Below are 20,495 nucleotides of genomic sequence, written 5' to 3'. Positions count from 1 at the left end.
ACAGCAGTCGGAGCGAAGCGGGCGACGCTGTTTTCCTGCCAGGTCGGTCAGTGGAAGGGCGAAGTGACTGCAGTCACTTCGACCTTGCCGACTGAGGCACGTGTGGCATCAGGCGATCCTCGCATTGAATGCGCCTGCGATACGGTCGGTTGGTGAGGCGATTTGGCCAAGGTTGCTTCACAACGAAGCCTGCCCGAGCTTGGCTTCGGGCGAGTCGAGGGTGCGCCCGTTGCTTGAGGAGGCCCTCGGGCGAGGCGTGAATTCGCCTGGGACTACTGTTCCCGCCCGAGGCTGGGCTCGGGCGAGGCGAGATCGCGTCCCTTGAGTAGACAAAGTCTTGACCTGAATTGCACCCATCAGTCTCTACAGCTTGTGCTGATGGTGGTTACCAGCCGTGTTTAGGAGTGTTGAAGGTACCCCTAATTACGGTATCCGATAGTTCTGCCGCCACGTGCGTGAGGGTGTGGGAACCTATTAAGGATGCGTGAAAAAGGTAATGTGATAGAGGGCCCGATGCACATATTGCGGAACCAAATCTTCTCGAGGGCCCATTGACTGACACGTGCAATAATGTTGTGCAAACTGAAACATACAAAAACGTAACTCCAATATTGTGTAGGGACCTAGTACGGATGCCCAGATCGCGGAAGCAAATCTTCTCATGGGCCCATTGATACCGCAGCGTGCAAATATAGTTGCATAAACTGATACACAAAACATCGTAACTCAAATGTTAATTTGGTGTATGCCATCGGGCGCCAGTACGCCAAAAGAGCCCCGGTGCGGTCTGCACACCTGGTCAGTCGGCCCGGTCAGTAGGTGGTCGGGCCTTCTTGTAGCTAAACAGAGCCCAGGGCTCTCTCTCTCTCTCTCTCTATATATATATATATATATATATATATATATGGGGAGGGTATATTGGGAGCGCCCACCTACACCCCACGCCAGCCTGTCAAGTGCATCCGCCGCCCATGCACCAGGTCAACCTTTCCCACATGCGTCAGTCAAACTCTCAGTCCAGCAACCAACCACCTGTGTGGTACGCAAGTTATAAATTGAGGTTCTATTTTTTGCACAAATAGTATGGGGAGGGTATATTGGGAGCCCCGAGCTTCCAAGTGTTAGAGGACCTGACTGGACCGCACCAGCGCGCCCACCTACACCCCAAGCCAAGCTGTCAAGTGCATCCGCCGCCCATGCACCAGGTCAACCTTTCCCACGTGCGTCAGTCAAACTCTCAGTCCAGCAACCAACCTCCCGCGTGGTACGCAAGTTGTAAATTGCGGTTCTATTTTTTTGCTCAAATAGCGTAAATAGTCTATAGAAATAGCGTAAATAGTTCACAGAGATAGCATAAAAACCCCGCCCAGCCACTGGACCACGTGCACATGCATAGGTGCATGCATGCAGATCCTATTTTTATAGTAGATCTAATAATTATGGAAGATCATGAGAGTTTTCATTGCATGCACGTAAATTTTGGATGACATTTTTGTTTCCATTACATGTGCGCAAAAAATGGATGACTCCATAAATATAGGATCACTCTAACAACCATGCAACTAGGATTCTTAGAATCAGTTTATGATATTTGTTGATATTAATTATGCTACACCATGTAGGTATTTACGCAATTCGGTAAACTACGTAAAAATTTGTTTTCTACTACATGCGCATAAATTTATGATGACAGGATTGTGCGATGAAAGAAAATTGATTGGCATGCATGGAAACAATAAATCTTATTTTTAGATGTTGTATTTCCTCCATAAATATAGGATCGCTCTAACAGCTATGCAGCTAGGCTCGTTACAACCACTTTATGATATATACTGATACTAATTATGCTACACGGTCTTGATATTTATGCATTACAGAATGTTGCATAAAAAACTGCCACATGGTACACTATACTAGTAGACGCATCTCTAGATTCAACCATAAAAACCATAAGTTTTGATCATAAAAACCCCTCAGTTATGTGCGTAAATACCAATCCATGTGAGAGAGGTTGATAACTCTGGAGCGTTGTATTCATGATCATATTTTTATATTACATCCAAAAACTATGGGAGTCGAATGCATGCAGTTTCTATTTTTATGCAGGTCCAAAAATTATGACAGATTGTGGGAGTTTCCATTGTATGTGCACAAATTTTGGATGATATTTTTGTTTCCACTGCACACATGCAAAAAATGGATGACATGATTCACGCAGAGCATAAATTCGTATACAAAGTCGCATAAATACATACACTATGTAGCATAATTGATAAAAAAAACTAATATCGATTCCACTAACAGTCCCGTGGGAATTAGTGACTGTTTTATGGCAGACTTAAAAATTGTAATGATCATCGTAAAAATCATAACTAGATTGCATAAATAGTGTAAGTAGTAGGCATAAAACATAATCATCGATGACATAAACATGGATCTAATAGTTCATCGTCAGAGGACGATCCTAAGGCTGCTAGATCTAAGGATGCCCCAGAGGCCATCGAGTTGAAGGTGGTCGTCGTCGGAGGACACCCTCTGATGTGCCGGATCGGAGGAGATCGTTGTCTTCGGATGCCACTACGGACGGTTACCACAACCATCACCGCTCAAGCCTCGGAAGGTCATTGCCACCACCACAGATCACGCCTCGAGAGGTCACAATCACCACAACCGATCAGATCTAATCGGGCCCGTCCCTTGCCCGATCAACGGCTATCGCAGCCCTTCCCTAACTCCGATACACTCTCACGGTGGCACAGCTCCGCCCGGTGCAGCCATCGCCGACGAACAATTCCATGCACCACAGTGGCACAAACCCTAATTCGCTACAGTTATACCTATTGAATGGGAGCACGAATACGCAGGCGACATTAAGACCTTGATTAACAGGCTGAAGATCCCCGCCCGCGACGCGCGGCGGAACCCGAGGTACGGTGAGCAATTACGGCGGTCTTGGCGACAGATTCCGAGTGGCCCGGCCTCGACCACCCTCCTCCAAGCCGGAGGAATCCCAAGGACACCCTGCGGCGAGTCAGGGATTACCCGCAGTGGCGCCCTGCGCTTGGTTTCACTGGTCCCTCGTGCGACATAATTTCATACGATGCAGACGTGGGTGGTGAAGAGGATGCACCCAGGCGCAGGTACGGCTTTATATCGTGGCGAAGATGGCGGCCGATTGACCACGTCAGGGTCCGCAGATCTCGGCACGCCACCGCCATGCGCGGCAAGCCCGTTGCGAAGGATTGGTTGACCGCCCGGTCCCGCAAGGCAGCCGATGTTGACGTGTTGACGCGGGGAAACTGACAACCCGGCCCATCCAACCCGTGGCACGCAACGGGTCGAGAGAGAGCGACTGGTAGGTGGGGCCGTAACGTCAGCGAGCTTCACGTGCAGTGGCAAGGCTGAGAAGTGGGCCCTGGCGTCAACAGGCGCGAGCGAGCAGTGAGGTGGGCCGCGAGGCTGAGGAAGTTGGGACGAAAGGAGTTTAGGCCCAGGCAGTGTTTTATTGTTTTTTTCTTTTTCTTATTCCAATTTCCTTTTCAAATTCCTATTTTGAGTTACAATTTCAAATTTAAATCCGAGTTATGTTTTCAAAATTCTATTTTAATGCACAATGAAATCTCCATCATGCAAAATTTTAAGTTTATTCATGTTTAATTATTTCATTCCTTTAATTAGGTGCTCCAAAACATATAATAAAGAGTAGCTCCTATTTTAAACTTCAGATTTGTTTCTAGTTCCAAGTTCAAATCCAAATTCAAATTCAACTCCAATTTTGAAGTTCAAATTTCCTAGCGAATATAACTTCTACTGTTTACAATGCTATTATTTATTATTTTACCTTGCCATCTATTTATGGGAGGAATAAATGGTTTCATAAACATTCCCTTTCTCATTTACTATTTTATGTTTTTATTTAGAATTGGAGGTCAAGTTTATGTTCTCCATAAAATGCTTCACCAAAATTATCATCAAGAAGTCAAACTTACCTTATCTATTTATTAGTTACTTATTTACTTTAAGAAGATAATCCCTAATATAATCTTTATTAAAAGGTTACTTAACATAAGTTTCTTGTTTAACAGTGTCTTCAAATTTATTAAAAAAGGGACATCTTAATAATATTTTTAAGAGGGTCTATCTATTTAAATTTTATAGAAAGATTTTCCCCAGATACCAATAGTATATTAGGGTGTTACACGAACGCTTGCCGAAGATTGTGGAAGTGAGTTCACCGGAGGTGGGGGCCAATGTTGGTCACTTGTTCTCAAATGTTGTGAATCAAGAACAAGGCAACACAATAGTTTAGTATTAAAGGACCTTCGTCTTCCGAAGCATTATCTCCCCATGGACATAATGATCATCAGACGAAGGTTATGAAGGACATGCCTTCATCATCTTATAAATAAATCAGAATACAAAGAGATGGAAATGGCAAGTGTAACTTATCGATCCATTCATGTTCACATTCCGTAAAGCATACATGAGTATTAACAGAATATGTATTACATTGATACCTTCAGCTTGCTCGAAGGTGCTGACATGAGAGTGATTACCATCCAGCGTGAACAGTATGGTACTACTGTTCATCTATTTATAGACACGTGACGCAGTCTGGGTAAAATTACATTTTTGTCCCTGACATTTACTTATAACCATGACATTAATCATTAAGGACTAAACAGTCCTTTTCCCTTTCAGTCAGCATCATCTTCAGTCTTCATCACCATTACAAGCCGAAGCTGCTGCTCTTTGGCAATAGCTTCGGCGTTCGTTTTTATCATCTTTAGATCACATCTTCATCCCGTATGCCTTCATTATAGGGGAAGAACTTCCATTCTAAAGACGAAGCTCCATGCAACAACATATATCATGCTGGAAACCAATGGTTAATCATGTTTTTGAGGACCATCGAAAGAGGGAGGCCCCCAACATATGCAATGGAGGAGATGAAGGCGACGGGGGTGGCGGATTTGTCTAGGGTTCCGCCGCCATGTGCGTGAGGGTGTGGGAACCTAGAAAGGATGCGTGAAAAAGGTAATGTGATAGAGGGCCCGATGCACATATTGTGGAACCAAATCTTCTCGAGGACCCATTGACTGACACGTGCAATAATGTTGTGTAAACTGAAACATACAAAAACGTAACTCCAATATTGTGTCGGGACCTAGTACGGATGCCTAGATCGCGGAAGCAAATCTTCTCATGGGCCCATTGATACCGCAGCGTGCAAATATAGTTGCATAAACTGATACACAAAACATCGTAACTCAAATGTTAATTTGGTGTATGCCATCGGGCGCCAGTACTCCAAAAGAGTCCCGATGTGGTCGGGCCTTCCTGTAGCTAAACAGAGCCCAGGGCTCTCTCTCTCTCTCTACATATATATATATATATATATATATATGGGGAGGGTATATTGGGAGCCCCGAGCTTCCAAGTGTTAGAGGACCTTGCTGGACCGCACCAGCGCGCCCACCTACACCCCACGCCAGCCTGTCAAGTGCATCCACCGCCCATGCACCAGGTCAACCTTTCCCACATGCGTCAGTCAAACTCTCAGTCCAGCAACCAACCTCCCGTGTGGTACGCAAGTTATAAATTGAGGTTCTATTTTTTGCGCAAATAGTATGGGGAGGGTATATTGGGAGCCCCGAGCTTCCAAGTGTTAGAGGACCTGGCTGGACCGCACCAGCGCGCCCACCTACACCCCATGCCAAGCTGTCAAGTGCATCCGCCGCCCATGCACCAGGTCAACCTTGCCCACGTGCGTCAGTCAAACTCTCAGTCCAGCAACCAACCTCCCGCGTGGTACGCAAGTTATAAATTGTGGTTCTATTTTTTGCGCAAATAGCGTAAATAGTCTATAGAAATAGCGTATATAGTTCATAGAGATAGCATAAAAACCCCGCCCAACCACTGGACCACGTGCACATGCACAGGTGCATGCATGCAGATCCTATTTTTATAGTAGATCTGATAATTATGGAAGATCATGTGAGTTTTCATTGCATGCACGCAAATTTTGGATGACATTTTTGTTTCCATTGCATGTGCGCAAAAAATGGATGACTCTATAAATATAGAATCGCTCCAACAACCATGCAACTAGGATTCTTAGAATCAGTTTATGATATTTGCTGATATTAATTATGCTACACCATGTAGGTATTTACGCAATTCGGTACACTACGTAAAAATCTGTTTTCTACTACATGCGCATAAATTTATGATGACAGGATTGTGCGATGAAAGAAAATTGATTGGCATGCATGGAAACAATAAATCTTATTTTTAGATGTTGTATTTCCTCCATAAATATAGGATCGCTCTAACATCTATGCAGCTAGGCTCGTTACAATCACTTTATGATATATACTGATACTAATTATGCTACACGGTCTTGATATTTATGCATTACAGAATGTTGCATAAAAAACTGCCACATGGTACACTATACTAGTAGACGCATCTCTAGATTCGACCATAAAAACCTTAAGTTTTGATCATAAAAACCCCTCAGTTATGTGCGTAAATACCAATCCATGTGAGAGAGGTTGATAACTCTGGAGCGTTGTATTCATGATCATATTTTTCTATTACATCCAAAAACTATGGGAGTCGAATGCATGCAGTTTCTATTTTTATACAGGTCCAAAAATTATGACAGATTGTGGGAGTTTCCATTGTATGTGCACAAATTTTGGATGATATTTTTGTTTCCACTGCACACATGCAAAAAAATGGATGACATGATTCACGTAGAGCATAAATTCTTATACAAAGTCGCATAAATACATACACTATGTAGCATAATTGATAAAAAACCTAATATCGATTCCACTAACAGTCCCGTGGGAATTAGTGACTGTTTTATGGCAGACATAAAAATTGTAATGATCATCGTAAAAATCATCACTTGATTGCATAAATAGTGTAAGTAGTAGGCATAAAGCATAATCATCAATGACATAAACATGGATCTAATAAATCATCGTCAGAGGACGATCCCGAGGCTACTAGATCAAAGGACGCCTTAGAGGCCATCGAGTTGAAGGTGGTCGTCGGAGGAGGACGCCCTCTGATGCGCCGGATCGGAGGAGATCGTTGTCTTCGGATGCCACTACGGACGGTCACCACAACCATCACCACTCAAGCCTCGGAAGGTCATCGCCACCGCCACAGATCACGCCTCGAGAGGTCACAATCACCACAACCGATCATGCCTCGGGCAGACGCGGCCAACACCGCTCACGCCTAGGGCTGTCACGGCTGCCACGACACTCACGTCTCGGGCCGCCACTCGACGACATCGCCTGGGCCGTCGCTCGTCAACGTCGCCTAGGACCGCCGCTCGCGCCTCATGACACCACTTTTCGCTCACGTCTCGAGCCGCAAGAAGTTGTCGTCAACGTCCGACCGACGCTCGCCACCGCTCGCACCTCACGCGGTTGCAGCCGCCGCTAGGCCCCGAAACTGTAATCCCTAGGGGTCTATGGTGTTTTTATAGACGCTCGAATTGGTCCGGCTCAACCGGATGACACGTTTGGCCTGAGCTCCCTATAGTTATTGGAAGGCCAGGGCTTAATATGTATCATAGAAAAATAGTATCCATATTTGCTTGTATTATATCACATAAACAAACATATAACAATTGCTTGTGTTTTTTGCATCACATTTCTTAATATTTATTTTCTAGTGGAGATAAAGTACTTAAACAAAATGAACTAGTCCTATCAGAGCAAATATAATAAGGTGATGTAGATGGGCTGCAAGAGATGCCACATCAAATTTATGGTGATGTGGAAGAAATAGAAGTGCAGAGAGAGAAAAAGCGGGTTGGTCACTAGTAGTCAGCTAAGAGTAGGGGTGGGCGTTCGGGTTACTCGAAAATTTCGGGTCGGGTAATTCGCGTATTTAAAATTTCAGGTTTTGAGAATCGATACCCAAAATTACAACGGGTTTTACGATACCCGAAACTTCTGGTACCCGAAATTTCGGGTTCGGGTTCGGGTATTCCCTGAACTACCCGAACTGTTGTGTCAACTTCATAAAACACATGCACCCGATTAAATTAGTATAAAAATACAGTTTGAATAATGATACACATTAACATAAAAACACAAGCAATCTACAATCACAAGTTATGCACAGTTATACATAATTATAGATGCACAAATTAATAATTAAGAATGACATGAGCACATGACACATGAAAGTTCGGGTAATTTGGGTACCCGATTATGATATCCTAATTAACCGAAATAAATTCAGGTTTTGCAAGTTGCTACCCGAAATTGTTGAACCAAATTCGGGTTTGGGTATTTCAGATTCGGGTTTAGGTATTCCGGGTTCGGGTTTCGGGTTACAGGTTTTTTGTCTACCCCTAGCTAAAAGTGGGCGGCAGCACACACTCCAAGGCTCTCTGTGTGAGAAGGGTGGGCCAAGTATTAAATGTACAACCTGTATCACGAGAGAGTTATTATATAAGTAGGCTTTTAAATGGCTATTTGTGACATGATAACACCATCAAGCCTATTATGAGCTATATTATTAAACTTGCTCTCAATGGGAATTTTGTAGCATTCTTATTAACGCTGCCACATCATCAAAATCACTATGAAACTATGAATGAAACATTGTCTCTCCATGCAATATTTCACTTCACTATTTCATAGACTAACATACTTATTAAATGTTGCAACTCGATGGTCAATGAAAGTTAATAAAATATATGAAGATGAAACAATCACTTTCAATGAGGGTTTCACACGGTTTCTAAGACCTTGGAAACAATTTAACGTGGTTTCATTCCCATGAAACTAGTTTCATCCTATGAAACTCAATCCGCTTAAATGCTATGGCATGTCATCAAAAATTATGGTGTGACACTTTATTAAATGTGCATGAAATCACTATGAAACTGCCATTATGAATAGGCTTAGTGGCTTTTGTGCAACACGGCAATCACTCTATTAAATGGAGTTATTTTGGAAGCACAAGTTATCCATTACTAAATTGCAATGCCGCTAACTTATTTATTGTGGAAGCACAAGTTATCCCTAAGAGTCCGAATATTTATTTGGTTCTTAGTAAAGAGGGTTATTTTAAGGAATGATAATCTTATCAACGAAATTGGGGTCATAAAAAGTGTTGTTTTTTTACAACAAAGAAACCATCGACCATTTGTTCTCTGAGTTTCTTGTAGCACAATTTATTTCGAGGATTTATCACATACCATTTGACTTATAACCACAAAGAAACCATCACCAACGTCACCTGGGGCCGCCGCTCGCAACAGGAAGCCGTAGTCGTCGATGTCTGGCCACCGCTTGCTACCGCTCGCGTCTCAAACAATTACAGCCGCCGCCAGGCCCTGAAACCCTAATTCCTAGGGGTCTAGGCTATTTTTATAGATGCCCTGACCTGATCCGGCTCAACCAAATGTATATATATATATGTATATGCAGGTATATTAGGAGCCTTGGGCTTCCTCTAGTTAGATGAAGCCCAGGCCGACCATACCTGCGACCTGGTCCAGCCCGACGCGCCCACTGCACCCACTTGCCAAGTCAGGTTGTCGGGTATGCCCTAACCCCACGTCTGTGCATGAAAAAAATAGGAAGGCATGCATGAGTCAAACATGTTTCCGTCGTAAATTTAGGAAAGAGATATATGACAGATTCTATTTTTAAATGCTTGATTTCCTTCATAAATATAGAATCATTGCAATAGACATGCAACTAGGCTCATTAGGACCAATTTATGATATATACTGATACTAATTATGTTACACAGTGTTGATATTTATGCAATTCAGTACGCTACGTAAAAATCTGTTACATGCTGCATACACAAAATTAGGATGACAAAAATGATGATGAAAGGAAATGGATTAGCATGTATGGAAATAAAAAATCGTATTTAATGTTTTATTTCCTTCATAAATATAGGATCGCTTCAACAGCCATGTAGCTAGACTCCTCAGGATCAGTTTATGATACATACTGATACTAATTATGCTACACGGTGTAGATATTTATGCAATTCGGCATACTGCGTAAAAATCTGTTACCTGCTGCATGCACACAAAATTAGGATGCCAAAAATATACGATGAAAGGAAATAGATTGACATGCATAGAAACAAAAAATCGTATTTAATGATTTATTTTCTTCATAAATATAGGATCGCTCCAACAACCATGCAACTAGACTCGTTAGAACCAGTTTATAATATATACTTATAAAAATTATGTTACACGATGTAGGTATTTATGCAACGCTGTACACTGCATAAAAAAATCTGGCATGTGGTTCGCTGGTGGGCGCATCTCTAGGTTCGAGCGTAAAAATCTTAAGCTTTGAGCATAAAACCCCTCGGTTATAAGTGTAATTACTGAGCCAATGTAAGAGGTTGATATCTCTGGTGGGTTGTTCATGATCCTATTTTTACGGTAGTTCCAAAAAATATGGGAGTCGCATCCATGGGATTTCTATTTTTGTGCAGATCCAAAAATTATGGCAGATCGTTGGAGTTTTCATTGCATGCGCGAAAATTTTGGATGATATTTTCGTTTCCACTGCATGCATGCAAAAAAATAGGATGTCATGGTTCACATAGAGCATAAATTCATATACAAAGTCGCATAAATACATACACTGTGTAGCATAATTGATAAAAAACCTAATATCGGTTAAACTAACAGCCCTGTGGGAATTAGGGACAGTTTTATGGCAACATAAAATCGTATTCATCGTCGTAAAAATCATCACTGGAATGCATATAGTGTAAGTAGCAGGCATAAAACATAATCATCGATGGCATAAACATGGATCAGATAGTTCGTCGCTAGAGGACGATCCCGAGGCCGCTAGATCAAAGGACGCCGCCGAAGTCACCCGATCGGAGGATTGGTCGTCGATGGACGCCAGAGCCACCCACGCATCGCGTGGCCGCCATCGCCAGAGACGACCGCGCCTCACGCGACCGCCGTAGCGACCCGCGTACCTCGGGGCCACCGCCGCCGCTGTCGACACCTACCGCGCCTCGCACAACCGCCGTTGCTACCGGGCCTAGGGTGCGCCGCCGCCGCCCGTCCGCTTCGGGAGCACCGTCACCGCTTGCCCGCCCGCCTCGGGAGTGTCGCCGTCGCTCGTTCCTTGTAGAGCGTCTGTGATATCTTGGCCCCTGGGATGGTGATGTCCTGGCCCAAGGCTTAATAGAATTAATAAAGTATCTATACCAATAAGGTGCATCTTGTTTTTCGGAAGCCTATCTCGAAAGAACCTCCAAGTTAAGTGTGCTTGGCTTGGAGCAATTTTGGATCGGTGACCGACCGGGAAGTTTTTCTCGGGTGCGCATGAGTGAGGACAAAGTGTTCACAAAAGACCTGTGTTGGCCTGTGGGGACAATATATGATCCTAGAGAGATGCCAGGAGTAAGTACCGCCGGTCCAGGGATTGGACAGGGTGTTACAAGTGGTATCAGAGCCGGCCCTCGCGGTTTCTCGGGTGTGTGTGGGTTAGGGGTTCGGGTATATGGCGCATGTGGGCCCGAAGTGGTCACATGGTATGGTATATGACGACACTAGACACAGACATGGCTAAGATGGGAGGTTCCTGGATTGGGGTTGACCGACGAGGATGTCGGTCTTCTAAGGGGGGGTGGATTATGATATCCTGACCCTTGGGATGGTGATGTCCTGACCCAAGGCTTAATAGAATTAATAGATTATCCATACTAACAAGGTGCATCTTCTTTTTTGGAAGCCTATCTCGAAAAAGAACCTCCAAGTTAAGTGTGCTTGGCTTGCAACAATCTAGGATGGGTGACCGACCGGGAAGTTTTTCTCGGGTGCGCATGAGTGAGGACAAAGTGTGCACAAAAAACCCGTGTTGGTCTGTGCAGACAATATATGATCCTAGAGAGCTGCTAGGAGTAAGTACCGTCGGTCCAGGGATTGGACGAGTTGTTACAGCGCCGCCGTCGGTCGCTTGCCTCGGGGCAGCACCGCCGCCGGCCCCTGGATCGCCTCCACTCGCACGCCCGAGGTAACCGCCGCCTCCGCTAAAAGCTACTCCCTGGCGGTGTGGGGGTGTTTTTATAGCAGCCCAGACCTGGTCCGGCTCGACCGGATTGCACCATCTGACATGGACTTCCTCTAATTATTGGAAGCCCAGGCGTAATAATATATACTATATATATATATATATAGTTTATGTATTTAGAGCCCTGGGCTCTTTTTAACTACAGGAAGCCCCGACCACCCGCTCAGTTGACCAGGCGACCATCCGGTCCACCCACTGTAATGTTTACGCTTAGTTATACACAAGTTTACGCTCATGTACCATTGTATAAAACCAACCGCTCTACCTGGCCTTCCACGCGATGGCTGAGACTAGGGTTTTAGTGGCGGCGGTTGCGCGACACGAGCGAGTGCGGCGGACAAGCGTCCCATAGACGAGATCCATGGCGATCGCCTCCCTGTCATCGTTCCAGAGGTGCCTCCTAGCCCAGATCTGTTCGCCCCTCACCCTCTCCAGACTCAGTGATTCGCAGACTCGGCCAGCTGCCTAGGCACCGGCCACCGGCGTCCGGATCTCCTGCTCTGCTGCTCGCCACCTCGGGGGCTCTCCGGCGTTTGGCTCGACGCGGCAGCGCCCCCCGGTAGCCTAGTTCTGGATCCCCCACCGCCCACGCCCCACAGGTCAAGTTTGGTGACCCCAGTGAGTAAGCTCGATATCTTCAGTTCCTCGCACGAGGATAGGGATTTATAGCCGAGGAGGCTTCCGTGGTTTTGCTGCTGGGATTTGTTGCTTTGGCTGGGGATTGGAAGCTAATTCCACTAGCTACAGATCAAACAGTTAGATCTGTGGATTCCGCAACAAATAAGTTTCTTTGAGGCTATTCACTTATCCCTGGTACCTCATACATAAAATTAGTTATTCACCTCTGCTGCTGCATATTCTACTTCCTCGTGCAATATATGTAAGATGACCAAATGATTTTTGCTACCGATAGTTGATGATTATCATTTGACATGTCACATAATTGTTTTCTTTTTATGATTTTTCGTCTACTTTATATTTCAGTTACGGAGTGCACCATATCCTAAAATGTTCTCTCTCCTCTCTGAATTTCTATGGAAACTTGGCTGAGACTAGCCTTCAATTGCTTCTGCTCTCCATTAGATAAGGTTTGAGATAATGTTTGAGAGTTGATTATTCAGGTATGTTATGTTTGATCTGCTTCGGAGTTGCAGGTGTTCCGGCCACTGCTGAACATTGCGGTGGGAGTTGATAATTTTAGGAAGTTAAAGATATATTTTAAAACATCTGGTACCTAAGATTACGCATCCAAGTGATATCCTAGAGATAGGAGTAATAGCATTCATATTCATTTATAGATATATGCATTATCATTTCAAGTCTATATTGAGTGGCAGGGCACCTTCCTAATTTTTGCTAAAAATTGTTAGCATGCCTCGATTTTTTCAGGTTTCTAAAATATGCAGATCAAGTTGTTTATGTCCTCGATTTTTTTCAGGTAGCCTATTATGTCCCGCCGTGAGATCAGTTCTCACATAGGTCCTTCAAGGATTCTTCAAGGTTGCTCGATTTTTTCAGGTTGCAGAGATTAATTTAGTAAGTGCCACCAATATTGAGCTTTTATTTCTTGTTTGTGTATTAAAAAGGCTAAAACGTCATTCTCGGAAGGAATAATTCATAAAAAAAATTCAAGTATGTGTTTTTCTTGTATATGTGTTTTCCTTGTGACAGGTTGTTGGTGAGGAGCTTGAAGTTTTAACTCGAATGGAGTCAATCTGTTTAGCTTAGCTCTTCAGAAACTCCTAAACGTTTCTCAACTGGAAGGATTAATTAATATCCAGAATTTGATGTGGTTGTGTATGATGTACTTCATTTTTTGGTATATTATGCAAAAAAACAAATGCCTTCTATGACCATAGTGATTTATACATTTTTAAACAAAATTTTACGATACTTCTTGTTGTGTTTTACGCTTCCACTAAAAAGCAAGTACCACATTCGCCGTTACAAAGCAGATCGATAATTTACGCAAATTTCATATTCATTTACGCTATTTCAGTTCACATTTTATGCTTAAATCCACCCGAGCCAGAACTTGCGCATGATCGTACACGTGCGATTTTCACGCAGTAATTTAGGCCCCATTCGTCGTTACGAAACAGATCGATGATTTATGCTATTTTGATTCATGTTTTACGCTGAAATCTACCTGAGTCAGAACATGTGTACGACGCGTGAGATTTTCACGCCGTAATTTCCGGGCCCCATTCGCCGTTACGAAATAGATATACGATTTACGCTAAAATTCGTAATCATTTACGCTGTTTTGGTTCATGTTTTACGCTAAAATCTGTCTGAGTCAGAACCCGATCACGATGGGACGCACGAGATTTTTACGCCGTAATTTTCGGGCCGCATTCGCCGTTTCAATACAGATCTACGATTTACGCTAAAATTTGTAATCATTTACGCTGTTTTGGTCTATGTTTTACGCTAAATTCTGTCCGAGTCAAAACCCGATCACGATGGGACGCACCAGATTTTTACGCCGTAATTTTCGGGCCGCATTCGCCGTTTCAATACAGATCTACGATTTACGCTAAAATTTGTAATCATTTACGCTGTTTTGGTCTATGTTTTACGCTAAATTCTGTCCGAGTCAAAACCCGATCATGATGGGACGCACCAGATTTTTACGCCGTAATTTTCGGGCCGCATTTGCCGTTTCGAAACAGATCTACGATTTACGCTAAAATTTGTAATCACTTACGCTGTTTTGGTTCATGTTTTACACTAAAATCTGTCCGAGTAAGAACCGTGCCCGATGGGACGCACGCTGGTACGGGACGTGGCTATACCTGGCTGGGGCTTCCTGGTACTAATGGAAGCCCAGGGCTTCCATTACCTCGTCCCTTATATATATATATATATATATATATATATATATATATATATATATATATATATATATATATATATATATATATATATATATATAACAAGTAGACAAAAAATGTGATATAAAATTTAAGTGTTTAAGTGGAACAGGTGCAACCTTTTAGTCTATGATTTGCCAGAAATGATGTAAATTTTAGTAAAACCATTACACTCTTTTTTTACAAATTACTTTCAGGGCCATCTATTAGATGCAATCTAGTTCCCACTTAAAAAGAGTTCCATTAGTGCAACGAACCAAATTTGAAGCACACATGGCGAGTGATGTATACTCTAGCTAATAGAGATTTTTTTTGTATCAACAATTTGTGATTAATAATCATAGAGTTCGGTTTGCTACTAGTCATATGGTCTCACACTTTCGTTGCTTTTAATCAACTCTTTTTATCAGCCGGGCACTGAAACTATGTAGTAATACTTGGCTCACTGCAAATTTCTTATAGAAGCTGGAATAAAATCTTTTTAGCATAAAAAAATGAGCAGAGGGAGCAGTTCACTAGATATGCATGATCTTTAACAGCTGCTGCTGGATTGTGCGGTTTCTTTTGGCGCAAATGGCATGAACAGAGTAATCCGGGACGCGCCATCAGTGTGGGTGTGTCATCCGTGGGAGACGCGGGTGCGGCGCATGAGCCTGGGATACAGGGGCCAGTGTGAGGAGCAGCTACCAGACCAGGGCACCTAGTTATTTTTTCTCAGATGTCAAGCTAATAACTGAACAAGTTCATGAGCAAGGACCCTGCACCGACCACCAAAGTTCAACGATTCACACGCTTTGGAACTAGAACAACTGCTGTTGGAAACCTCCTGGTGAAATCTCACCCTATTAATACCATGCTGATGAGCCAATAGCAGAAGCATCACACACTAATCAACAAGCAGGACCAGCTAGCTAGCTCCTCCCACTGCTATCACCCGGGCCCCGGCCAGCCATCTCGCTGAAAGAGAAAAGCGCAGCCATGAAGACTACTAGCTCGGGCATTGCAGTCGTCCTCCTGGTGGCGATGCTGGCAGTCCAGTCCGCGGTGGCCGACATCTCGTGCTCCGACGTGCTCAACGACCTGTCGCCGTGCCTGCCCTTCCTGCAGGGCAAGGCAGCCAAACCCAGCGAGAGCAACAACCAGTGCTGCGACGGCGTGAGGACCCTGTACGCGGCGGCGGACACCAGGCCCGACAGGCAGGCCACGTGCCGGTGCCTCAAGGCGGCCTACGTTCAGGTCCACGCTGTGCTCTCCGCGGCGCAGGAGCTGCCCGGCGACTGCGGCCTCTCGCTGTCCTACAACATCACCCCCGACATCGACTGCGACAAGTGAGTACATACACAGCTGCAAACTTGACCGTGATCTCTCCCTTTAGTTTCAGGCGTTTGTGGCAGTGAAACCCAAGCAATTATTACAGACAAAACTAACATTATTTGCCCTGTTTGTGTCGGCAGGATCGAATGAAGGGATACTGTTCCCTTACCAGAATCCATACGACGGGATGGTGATGTTCAGTGCCCTGCTAGCAGTAGGCTGCATCTGCACTGAGTGACTAGAATAAAGGATTTGGTGATGTTTGTGCTGATTGGTGTGTTCGCCTGTAATCGTGTGATGCCGTCGTTGGCTTCTTATATCCGTGTCTAATCTCGCAAGTGCTCGTGTTTGCAACTATACCATTTATAATGTCAACTTATCATGCTTGTCATTCGATTCACACTTTTAGCTCCTTTAATTCACTTTTACGACAATTGCATCCAGAAAATAAGTAAGCGTGCAGTGGGCCAGTTAACGTAGTGGAAGCAGTAACACTGGCAGCACATACAGGCTCCATTCTCGAATATTTATCGTTCGCTAGTTTATTTTTAAAATAAAACATGACAAATAAAAAGAACCGAGATTGTCGCATGTTCTCAAGATGTGGATTGATTGGGATGAAAACGGTCGGGAACGGTAAGTAAACACTAAAATTGTTTTCGTTTTCATATTTTTTTATTGGAAATTGTCGGGTATCGTAATTAGGGGTACCCCAATACTCCTAAACACGGCCGAAAAACATCTTCCGAACAAACCATACGCGGCTGATAAAGCGCGGTCCAAAGTCAAGACCACGTCTGCCGAGGGACGCGACCTCATCCGAGCCCAGCCTTGGGCGGGAACAGTAGTCCCGGACGGATTCACGCCTCGGCCGAGGGTCCCCTCAGTCAGCAGACGCACCCTCGTCTCGACCGAAGCCCAGCTTGGGCATACTTTGTCGTGCAGCAACCTTGGCCAAATCGCCTTACCAGCCGACCGTATCGCATGTGCATTTAATGCGGGGATCGTCTGACACCTTATCCTGACACGCGTGCCTCAATCGGCAAGGTCGAAGTGACCGCAGTCACTTCGCCCCTTTACTGACCGATCTGACAGGAAAACAGCGATGTTCGCCCCGCTCCGGCTACTGTGCCAACCACCAGGATAAAACAGAGTCACGATCTCCCACAAGTCTGGCCTCGGGCTCAACAGGGAGCTCCGCCTCGCCCGACCTCAGGCCTCGGCCTCGGCCTCAGAAGAAGATCTCCGCCTCGCCCGACCCCAGGCCTCGGCCTCAGCCTCGGCCTCGGGAGGAGTCACAACCTCGACCCGAGCCCAGCCTCGGCCTCAGGAGAAGTCTCCGCCTCGCCCGACCTAGGCCTCGGGACCGACTGCGCTATAGGGGATACATCATTACCCTACTCCTAGCTAGCTGCCTCAGGCTACGAAGGAACAAGACCGGTGTCCCATCTAAGGTTACTCCGGTAACAGGTAATGATGGTTCCCCGCGTGCGCCCATGACGTCGGATTGCTCTCAACCTCCTACGGAAGCAAGACAACGTCAGCAGGATCCATGCCGCGCCGATAGTTGTGCTTCTACAGGGCTCAAGGCACTTCTCCGACGGCCACGTTAGCTCGTGTACAGGGCTCAAGGCGCTTCTCCGACGGTCACGTTAGCTCACAGCTACACCCCCTTGTACAGCTGGGCATCTCCTTGTGTCTATAAAAGGGGATGTCCAGGGCCTTCCTAAAGGACGGGGGGGGCGGACACACGTTCACGTCGCAGACACACGCTGCAACACTGACAACGTTGGTCGCTCTCACCCTCGCGCGACGCTTGTAACCCCTACTACAAGCACCCTGGTGCGAGATAACATAAGCCCCATTTCCCTCTTGTGTTCCATCTTGCATCAACCCATCTGGGCAGGGACACGCAGCAACAAATTTACTGGTCGGTTGACGGTCCACGCGGGTCCGAAACGCCGACAGTTGGCGCGCCAGGTAGGGGCTCGCTGCGTGTTAACGAACACTTTCCCGTTGAGTTCCAGATGGGTAGTCTCCAGCAGCCTCTTCAGCCAGGGACGTTGCTCCGCTTCGGGAGTCTCGAGTTCATGTCCCTTGACGGTAGCTATGACATGGTACTCCTCCCCAGCAGCGCGACGGCAACGACGGTCGTCGGCTCGCCCGGCAGCGGCGAACTCGACGACGACTTCCCTTCGTGGCAGAAGAGGAACACCCGGGTTTGCCCCGCCACCCTCCTCGCCGGAGGAGGAGGAGACGGGGCAACCGTGGCCATGCAGGAGGTGGCACCTCGTCAGCTGTCGAGCCAGAGCGAGTCGACGACATCGGCACCCCCGCGGGGGCCATGTCGGGTGTTGTCCTCGCACCTGAGACAACGACGGGTGTCGCTTCCCCGCAACGCGCCAACCCCAAGCGGACCGATGACACCAGCACCCTCGCAAAGGACTTGCTGGGCATTAGCCTCGTACCTGAGATAACGGTGCAGTCCGTCCCCGACGCGACTTCGCCACCGTCCATCGACCAAGAGGTACCGTCCGTTTTCCACCCTGTCCCTTTTAGATTCAGCCTCGATCCACCAAGCGACCCCGCTTCGGTGAGCGCTTTCGCAAGGGCATACCCTGACCTTCCAGGGTTTCCTATGCGGTCATCTTGGGACCGACTGACGGCCGTCTCAACCTCCAGACCCACGGGTTCCGAGGAAGACGACGACTCCGACTTCGGTTGGGATTTCTCCAGACTCGGTGATCCCAGTGCCATGCGAGACTTCATGTCCGCATGTGACTACTTCCTCTCCGGCTGCTCTGACGATGGCCTCAGTCTCGGCGACGAGGGTTGCGACCCCAGTCGCGAGTGTTTCCACATCGATTAGGGGGATCACGGCGAGGACAACCACCTCGGTATGCCGCAAGATGACAACGCCCCTGTGCCTGCGTCTCGCGTTGACATCCCGCGGGAGATAGCTGTGGTCCCAGTTCCTGCGGGGGGTCAGGACACACAGCTCGAGCAATTCCGCGAGATGCAGGCCAAGCTCGACGAAGAAGCGGGGCGGCTTGCGCAGCTCCGACAAAACATCGAGCAGGAGTGGGCAGGCCAGGCACTTGCCGGAGGAGCGCCTCATCGGGCCCAAGACGTCCAGCGCCGAATCGTTGACGATGCCAGGGCAAGGCTGCCCCCGGCCTTCAGCGGGGTCGGCCAGAATCTAGCTGCAGCAGCAATGCTACTCCGAGCGATGCCGGAGCCATCCACCACCGAGGGGCTGCGTATCCAGGGCGAACTCAAGGGTCTCCTGGAAAACGCAGCGGTCCGACGGGCCGAGAGCTCTGCCTCCCGAAGGCAAGGGTGCCCCTCGGAGCATCGCTCAACATCCTCCCAACTTATGCGGGAGGCCTCGGTCCGCACCTGGCACGCGCGGGATGGGACGCCTGCAGCCCCGGATCGCCTCGGCGACGAGCACCACCACAGCGACCGTCGAGCCCGCCTCAACGAGAAGGTGCGCCGAGGCTACCACCCCTAGCGTGGAGAACGCTACGACAGTGAAGAGGACCGGAGCCCCTCGCCCGAACCGCCAGGGCCGAGGGTCTTCAGCCGGGCCATACGACGGGCGCCGTTCCCAGCCCAGTTCCGAGCCCCGACTACCATCACCAAGTACTCAGGGGAGACAAGGCCGGAGTTGTGGCTTGCGGATTACCGACTGGCGTGCCAGTTGGGAGGGACGAATGACGACAACCTCATCATCCGCAACCTCCCCCTTTCCTCTCCGACGCTGCCCAGGCATGGCTGGAGCATCTGCCTCCTGCGCAGATCTCTGACTGGGACGACCTGGTCAAAGCCTTCGTGGGAAACTTCCAAGGTACGTACGTGCACCCTGGGAAGTCATGGGACCTCCGAAGCTGCCGCCAGCAGTCAGGGGAATCCCTGTGAGAGTACATCCGACGGTTTTCAAAGCAGTGCACCGAGCTGCCCAACATCACCGACTCGGACGTCATCGGATCGTTCCTCGCTGGCACTACGTGCCGGGACCTGGTGAGCAAACTGGGGCGCAAGACTCCAACCAAGGCGAGCGAATTGATGGACATTGATCACTCTGGTCAGGAGGCGATCGAAGCCATCTTTCGGAAGGACAAGCAGCCTCAAGGAATACAGAAGGAAGACGCCCCCGAGGCGTCCGGCCAGCGTGGCTCGAAAAGAAGGCCAA

At 47.0% G+C, this 20,495-nt stretch overlaps 1 protein-coding gene across 1 annotated transcript; it reads left to right on the top strand.

The window, feature by feature from the left end:
* Positions 1 to 15,769: 15,769 nt before the first annotated feature.
* On the top strand, positions 15,770 to 16,732 carry LOC100282491 (nonspecific lipid-transfer protein 3). The gene is made up of 2 exons (NM_001245950.2): positions 15,770 to 16,314; positions 16,441 to 16,732. The coding sequence occupies exons 1-2, from the start codon at positions 15,965 to 15,967 to the stop codon at positions 16,448 to 16,450; spliced, it is 360 nt and encodes a 119-aa protein (NP_001232879.1). The 5' UTR covers positions 15,770 to 15,964; the 3' UTR covers positions 16,451 to 16,732.
* The last annotated feature ends 3,763 nt before the right edge of the window (positions 16,733 to 20,495 follow it).

Source organism: Zea mays, chromosome 9 (genome assembly GCF_902167145.1).
Source record: "Zea mays cultivar B73 chromosome 9, Zm-B73-REFERENCE-NAM-5.0, whole genome shotgun sequence".
Classification (NCBI taxonomy): domain Eukaryota; kingdom Viridiplantae; phylum Streptophyta; class Magnoliopsida; order Poales; family Poaceae; genus Zea; species Zea mays.
Note: the sequence above shows the minus strand (reverse complement) of the source record. Positions and strands in the feature narration are given on the sequence as shown.

Coding starts and splice junctions, on each gene's coding strand:
- LOC100282491 (NM_001245950.2), top strand. CDS start 15,965: ATGAAGACTACTAGCTCGGGCATTGCAGTCGTCCTCCTGGTGGCGATG.